Here is an 8,020-nt window from a genome sequence, read left to right on the forward strand (position 1 = left end):
TTGTGCCCCTGTGGCGAGATGTTCTGCTCCTGGACTAGCTGGTTGGATCTATTCTCTACACTCTCCGCTTCAGAGGTTGCAGCTGCAGGATTACACCTCAGGCGTGTATGCCAGGCCTGAGCTGTGCTTGGAGGGGGCAAGGTGAAGTAGGAGGAAGAGGAAGCTCTCCACACACTCACCGGACCTGGGCTAGGACTGGGTCTAGGGGCTCCCGGAACTTGGCAGAAAATCCTACTCGGCGGGTGGGATGGGGGAGGCACTGCGGAGTTTGGGGGGCGGCCCAAGGGGCTGGGAGAGGGTCCGGCCCACTCTGCGCCTGGGCTGGGACTGGTCCCGCCAGCGCAGGGTAGCAGGAAGCTCTCCACACACTCACCTGATCTGGGCTAGGACTGGGTCTTGAATATAAGTCTTAAGGAGTCTTAAATACAGCAATGTATTTAAGCGTTTTATTTGTGAAATTCATTTAATTATCTTTAATGAGTTTTAATTTCAGATTTTTTTAACATTTCCAGTTTCTTTTCATAAATCCCTTAATCTTTGTGTTGGCAGTAGTCACTATTTGGCATTTAACATTTTTTTGCAATTTTCTTTGAAATTGGCTTAACAGATTTCCAAAGCATTTTTAGCACACAAATAGCACATAAAACATGTAACTTAATGACTGAATGTAAAAAAAAAAAAAAAAGAGTATGAGGGGGTAAGAAAATAAATAAATGGCTAGGATTGTAACTGAGTGCAATCCTCAGCCTTGGAGGCAAGGGTCTTGGTTGCCCAGCAACCAACTTCATTTCTGCTCAGCTTTTTTTCCACTGGGAAAAGCCTTAACCAACTTTCTGAAAAGAAATTTTTCTCTGTTAAAGTGAGCTCAAATTCACTTAGCAACAATGTATTCAATGTGTGTGGCCACCAACTCTAGTTTCAAAACTTTTTTTATCACTTTGTAAAATCACCCTATATATGAGGCAGGATAGAAGAAATAAAGATAAGTGAAAAGGGGACAAGTTAAAATTGTTCTTTTCAGAAAACTACAACTCAGGACATAATTATCCAAGGTCATCCATACCTTTACTCCCTCCATAGGCTTTGGAATCCTACACACACACACACACACACACACACACACACACACCAGGGCCATCACACCCAAATCTTTTAAAATACTGCACGTCCATAAATTAACCTAGCTGATAAGGTAAAGGACCGCAACCTGACCTTAAGATGAAGTCAGAGTTCAAGGAATGTTTAGCCAAAACATCTCACCCAACTTAAAGGATACCTCAAGAACCATACAAGATCAAAAAATACACCAAATGTTTGAAGTTAAAAATGTATTATGGTAAAAGACACACTGCCATTAATCTCCCTCAAAATATTCCCCTCCTCCTCTTATCCCTCATTCTGTCCACTTTTCTGACGCAGGTGTGGGAAGCTTCCTTCCTCAAGGTCTTCAAGAGGAAGTGTGATCAGAACTAGTGAATGCTGCCACCAAGCGCTCACCAGTGGAAAGACAGCTCGTAAAAAGCGTTGCAGGGAGTCTCACCCAGCTTTTTCATCAGATGCAACATCATGCCACTTCCGGCTCTTCCCCAAAGTCAAAATGAAAGGTGAAGGTTTTGAATCCACTCAGGACATCAACACTGCCACAACAGTGCAACAAAGACATGCACAGATTTCCAAGAACTGCTTCAGAAAGTGGCCAGGAGGCTGGCACAAATGTGTTCAAAGTGAAAATGTTGATGTGGATTAGTGCCACTTTTATGTAATAACTATTTTAAATTTTGATATTGTATTTGTCATATCCCCCCATATCCCGAACCTCAGGCCACGTATGTCTTGAGCACCTGCTCTGTGTACTTCTTTAATGCTAATAATCTAGCTATAGCATGTCTGAAGTTCTTCTGTGGCAAGTCAATGAACCTCCTGCATGAACAAGGAGACACCAATCTCTGAAAGATATCCCAAGACCTGTGCGGTGACTTTTCCCTTCCCTGATCCCTAGTAACCTCAAACCTGCTGTCTCTGTATTTGTTAGTGTCTGATTCATTCAAAATCAGCCCTGAAGATAGAGGCACTTCCAGGTGTTATCTCATCCAATCTCTTAGATGAGAGCCTTTGGTCCCAGGATGGGATCTGTGCTCCTGACAAACTAAACTGGTTTCCAGACACCTCCCACCTTCTACTCAGCACACCGTGAGAATTGGCTAGGGTGACTCATGAGAGGGAACACCTAGGTTTGTAGTTCACTACACAGGATGTTTCTTGCCGGATAAGAAGGTGCATGTTGGCAGGACTCAAGAGTGTCTCCCTGCCGTTCAGGGACAGGACCCTCCAAGGTTCACAACCTGGAAGTCCACCAAACCTCACTGTTGAAGTTCAGAGCCGGGGCTCCAGCCACACGCCCTGGCCCAGAGGCTAGTAGGTGAGGACCTAAGCGCCAGCCCTCCCAACTGCTTCCCCTTTTTTTTTTTTAAATTTATTTATTTATGTGTGTGTGTGGCCAGCTCTGCCCACCAGGGGGCGGGGCTGGCTGGCATGTGGTGACGGGGGAATGAACCGCAGTCTCTGTGCTTTGCTAAGCTTGTTCTAAGTAGGTGCTTTAGACCACTGAGCCATCTCACCAGTCCCGCTTCCCCCTTCTTAAGGGGGTCATTCCCATCCTGCGGCTCTGCAAGGGCCCCCTCTAAGGTCACCTCAGCAACATTAACTTGTTACAAAAGGGCCCACTGTAACAGAAGTCACTTCCAAGAAATCCCAAAGGTTTTAGATGCTTTGTGCCAAACAGGGACAAGGTCAAATGTAGTTCACATAATACCATAAACACAGGAGTGAAGTTCTTAGCTAACAGTGACTACTTCGTTTTCAGGAAGTGCCAACCTGTGTCCTCCTGTGTTGCACATTTTACACTTTCACCAGCATTGCCTTAGGGTTCCTATTTCTCCATTCTTTGAAGTTATTTTCAGTGTTATCCTAGTGCAGTGACAGACAGCCATTTACACATTTAGGTATCTGTACTGATTCCTAAAAAATTATTCTGGTTTCTATCCTAAGTAAATTCTTTTCCCTTCCCAGATTGTTTTATGCTGGCACACAGTTGTCATCTTTTATCCTACAACTTTACTAAATTCATTAGCTCCAATAGCTTTGAGTTTTAATTTGGTACAGGGTCTCACGATGTACATTAGACTCGTAGTGATCCTATTTTCAGCTCCCAAATGCTGGGATTTATAGGCACGCTCCACCATGCCGTCTCAATTGTCTCAGTGTGCCCTGGGGGCAGGGCCTGGCACAGCACACCAGGGATTGAATCCTGTCCCTGCACAACATAAGCAGATGCTTTAGTCCACTATCTGGCCAGCCCCTCTTGTAAATTCTTTTATGCGTGATTCTATCATTTCAATTTTACTTCCTTTCCTATTTAACCTTTTAAAACTGCTACAGCTACAATTCCCTGTATGTTGAATAATAATGGGAATCCTTGTTCCATCTTAAAGGAGAAGCTTTCAGTCTATCTTAGGCTGCCCAGGCTGGAGCCACTTATGATCTTTCTGCCTCAGCCTCCCAGACAGACATCTACCACCATACCTAGCTCCTTTTACTGTTTTGATGTTATCTGTAATTTTTTTTCATAAATCTGTTTATACTACTAATTTTTTCTTTTGATGAAAGGGTGGTGAAGTATTATACTTTGCCTGCATTACTAAAATAATCTTATGGCTCATTTCTGTTAGCATTGTGTTTAATTGACTGTTGAACCCCATTATATTCCTGGAGTGATAAAGGTTTATAATAAACTGCAGCCAGGTGTGGTGGTGCACGCCTGTAATCCCAACGCTCAGGAGCCTGAGAGAGGATTGTTGCAAGTTCCAGATCAGTCTGTGCTACAAAGTGAGCTCACGGCCAGCCTGAGCTGCAGAGCAAGACTCTGTCTCAAACACAAAAAGACGACAAAACAAACAAAACAAATGAAAAATTAAACTCTGCAGCGATGTTTTCTCATTAACACCTCCTTCACTAAAAATACAGTAATTTAAGTGTCCATTTTATTTCTGTAGCCCATTAAGCACTCTGGGTGGAAAAAATTAGGTATTATACATTTCAAAAATAGTAATTACCTATGACCCTGGAAGAAAGGGATACCATGACTCTTCCTCTCTAGATGAGTGCCTTCCCAAGTGGATATACCACTTTACAGCCCTGACCAAGAGCATTAGTTTATTTCAAAAAACTAATTTTTATGTTTGATGAAGGGAAAGGCTCATTATATTTTCATTTTGTAAATCTTGGTCTACAAAAAGTATTTGTAGGGAAGCAACTAAAATTGGGGATACCCTTCTTGACTCTAGCAAGCACCAAATATATCAAAGTTTTCCTAAAATAAATGGATACATGAGGTGCATTTATAATATTCTCTTGAAAGAGTTTATTATAAACCAGTTTCATAGGCCACAAGGAAATAAAAGGACTATGTACAGCCTCACAGGAGACAGGCAGGGAGCAGAGGAGGGTCAAGATGAGTCTAGGGCCTTGGTGGGCGCATTCCCGGGGGAGGGGGCCCTGTAAGGGAAACCAGACAATCCGGTGAGACTCCGCGAACAACAGCATAACAAACAAACAGGTCTGTGGCAACGTGGCCCTGGGGAATCGGGCCCACGCTTCCGTGGAGCTACTTCCATAACTCTGGCCAAGGTCAAAGAAGGCCTGAAGTAAGAGTAAGAAGTTTAGTCAGTGCCTGATCTGCAAATCATATCCCCATTCCCACCCAATCCCCAAAGCCCACAGTTATCAAGTAATCAAGGGACTTCCCTGGGGCTGCTGGGTTCCTATACTTGGAAAACCCAACTAGAAAAACAAGAGTCACTATAGCTGACTGTCGCTTGGTGCAAAAAACAAGGCTGAGAGGATGCCAAGCACTCTCTGGGCCTATTTTCTTATCTACACGGGTGCCATTTCAACACTCCTCAGGAGTTAAAAAGTCATATATAACAAACAGTATTGCTAAGCCCAGAGCACCCCTTAATTACTACATACTATTAAACCCAGGATGTAAAACAATCTTATATCCTCTGCTGGGGATCCTAAGGATGCATTATTTCTTAGCGCCATTAGGCAATGAGAAGTACTTCAGTTCCCTAACCTTAAGGCCCAAAAGCCAAGGGGTTGGGGATCTATTAAATCCAACCTTCCCTCCATTTTCCCATCCCATTAAGCTCTAGAGCAGGAACCCAACATCACTGCAGGAGAAACTTACCTCGCATACCTGGGGGAGGGGGCCGCATCCCTGGAGGGGGCATGCCCATAGGAGTCCCTCGTCCAGGAGGGATCCCCATTGGGGGACCCATAGGTGGTCGCATGCCAGGAGGAGGGCCCATCATTCCTAAAAGAGAAAAGCCCCAAGGATATATACGTCAAGTGCCTGTCCTGAAAAGGTAGCAGAAACCATACAAAGTTGCCCACCACACCAGCTAAACCACTCCACCCTCTCAGCCTTTCCTAACAAATTGGCACTTCAGCCAAAGAGCCAGGACTCCAAGTGAAAGGCTCTTGTTCCGCTAGTTCTAAGCCGGATCTCAGAGTAATCCTGCTTTATTATACAAATGCATCATCAGTTTCAGTCAAGGTGCTATCTCATCATGAATCCAGCTACAGCATTTCACATCAGTGGTCCCCAGTCTCCTCAGGAGCTCCTCACCTGGAGGGGGTGCCCCTCGGCCCATAGGTGGAGGAGGACCCCCACGGCCAGGCGGGTACTGGGTCGGGGCCCCTGCAATACTAGCTGTGGCGGCAGCTGCAGCAGCCGCAACAGTGCCTCTTCCTTGTGGGGTCATCACCTAAAAGGACACAAGAAGGAAGGAAGCGAGAACAGTACAGTACAATGCAGCTTCCCGTTCCCAGCCTCGACTTGGTAAAAGAACAGCGGACACCAAATTCTCTCAAGCATAACTCAAGACTTCCTATCCAATTCCAAGTATCAGGAAAGGTCAAATGGGAATGTCCAATTCCCTCCCACCTTCCAGGCCTGAGTTTAAGGGTACCCAATTCAAGTTAGGGAAGGCATCTGCATTAACATCTTGCTCAAGTGCAGCTGGCCACAACCCCTTTTGTGCACCTCTTCACTCTAATAGAAGTGAACAGCCTGATAATCTGGTCACTCTGGGATCTTCCCCAAAGTGTGGACCAAAAAATGATCCCCTTCCACCGACTCCTCACCTGTTGGGATGGCCCACCAACCCCACGGACTGGCCCAGCAAGTCCTGCAGGAGCCTGTGGCATGGGAACACCAGCTGGGATTCCTCTACCCGCAGCCCTACCGATTCCTGGGCCCCCAGCAGCTCCAGCAAGTGGCACTCGGGCAATGCCAGTCTGAAAAATAAAGAAACAAACTAAAATACTCAGTGCCCTAGAGAATCAGAAGTATACTTTGAAATACCATGATTAAGAGAGCCCCGCAGACTTCCATCTAAGACTGGTCATATGTCACTTTCAAAGCAAGATAGAAATTAAGTGTAGAGAGCTGTCACAGCTCAACCTCCCATATGCACTCCTATGAGAATCAAAGCAAGTTCCATTCAGCAGACATGCGAACTAACTTGGCAAGAGAGACATAAGATCCATTTACAACTAACTCTCACATCCTAGGTGACAAAAAACAAAATCCCACAATGCTGGGACTTACCCCCTTTACCTGTAAACAATGAGATCATAATAAAATAGCAAATTCTACTGGAAGGGTGTACTAAGAGTGTACTTATGAATATGTACATACATACACTCTGAACCAAAAATATGGTAATATCTCTTACAGATATTTATTATTCAAAAATATTGTAAGAGTCAAAAAAAAAGAACAATGACTGGGATAAACTACCTTCACTGGAGGGATAACTTTAGGTCATTAAAATGACTTACAGCATCAGTAACTGAAAAAATGTTTATAATGTTAAGTGAAGATGCAGAGGGCCAGGAGACAGCTCAGCGGCATAAGCGCCTACCTGGCAAACGCAAAGTACTGAGTTCTATCCCTGATACCAAAAAAAAAAAAAAAAAAAAGGCAGAGCACAGTATAACATACACATCACGTGTCAAGTACACCACCCCCATAAACATTAGAGAAATCAGGTAAAAAACAGGCAAAATTATTCTCTTAACAATGTCTTAAAATAAAAAAGGAGAAACATACTTGATTAGACTTCCAAACTTGCTCTATTTATAAACTTAGTTTGGTTTTTACAGAACTAAGATTGTCTGGGCTCAAGGATCACTGTCACCACTTAGCTGTAATATGTCAGGCAAGTTATTAAACTCCAATTTGTTTCACCTATAAAAGTAAGGATAATTTTCCTCAAAAGACTTAGAGGGATTAAAAAAATACTGACAATCTTGTTACACAGCAAATGCTCAACACTACAAATTGTTATGACTATAACTGATACAGTGCCATTGTTTGGAGTTATGAAATTTTAAGCTCCACCTAAACTTTGCCATCATATTAAGAACTGCTGGGCTGAGCGTGGTGTCGCATACCTGTAATCCCAGCACTCAGGAGGCTGAGACAGGAGGACTGCTGCAAGTCCTAGACCAGCCTAGGTTACAAAGTGAACGCAAGGCCAGCCTGAGCTGCATGGTGAGACTGTCTCACAAAGACCAAAAAAAACAAAAACAAAAACAAAAAAACCAAATCACTGGGGCAGCTGGCTTCAGGTGCCTCTCCACTATGTGTGTCAACTGAGGAAGGAGCTTTACATTCAGCAAAACCCAAATCCTGCTCCGTTTCTTACTCTAGGTTTCCACTTGTTAACCATAAAACAGGGTAATTCAGATGGGTGCCGTAAGAAAGACAGTGAAATGCAGAAGCTCACAGAGCCTAGCTCACGGGAGTCTCACTTGCACACGCTTCCCACTCAGACTCACATCTTTGGGAGGAGGTCCTTCCACTGTCATGGAGACCAGGTTCTCCCCTCGCAGCAGCACCAGACCGAGGACTCGTTTCTCTTCTCTTTCTGCTTGCTTAGAGTTCTTTGGC

The 8,020-nt window shown here is 44.3% G+C and overlaps 1 protein-coding gene across 4 annotated transcripts in view; it reads right to left on the minus strand.

The window, feature by feature from the left end:
* Positions 1–4,386: 4,386 nt before the first annotated feature.
* Snrpb (small nuclear ribonucleoprotein polypeptides B and B1) overlaps positions 4,387–8,020 on the minus strand; it is an 8,579-nt gene continuing 4,945 nt past the window's right edge. Inside the window, exons 3-7 of one of the 4 annotated variants that reach the window (XM_023718593.1) lie at positions 7,909–8,020; positions 6,208–6,360; positions 5,690–5,828; positions 5,258–5,374; positions 4,387–4,698 (exon numbers count right to left, since the gene is read on the minus strand). In XM_023718593.1, coding sequence (XP_023574361.1) covers positions 4,688–4,698; positions 5,258–5,374; positions 5,690–5,828; positions 6,208–6,360; positions 7,909–8,020 — 532 coding nt within the window. In that variant the 3' untranslated portion in view covers positions 4,387–4,687. Of the gene's footprint in view, positions 4,699–5,248; positions 5,375–5,689; positions 5,829–6,207; positions 6,361–7,908 lie in introns of all 4 variants that reach the window. The other 3 variants (XM_023718592.1, XM_023718590.1, XM_023718591.1) reach the window with 3 other exon arrangements.

The sequence above is a fragment of the Octodon degus genome, unplaced genomic scaffold (genome assembly GCF_000260255.1).
Source record: "Octodon degus isolate 3935 unplaced genomic scaffold, OctDeg1.0 scaffold00060, whole genome shotgun sequence".
NCBI lineage: Eukaryota > Metazoa > Chordata > Mammalia > Rodentia > Octodontidae > Octodon > Octodon degus.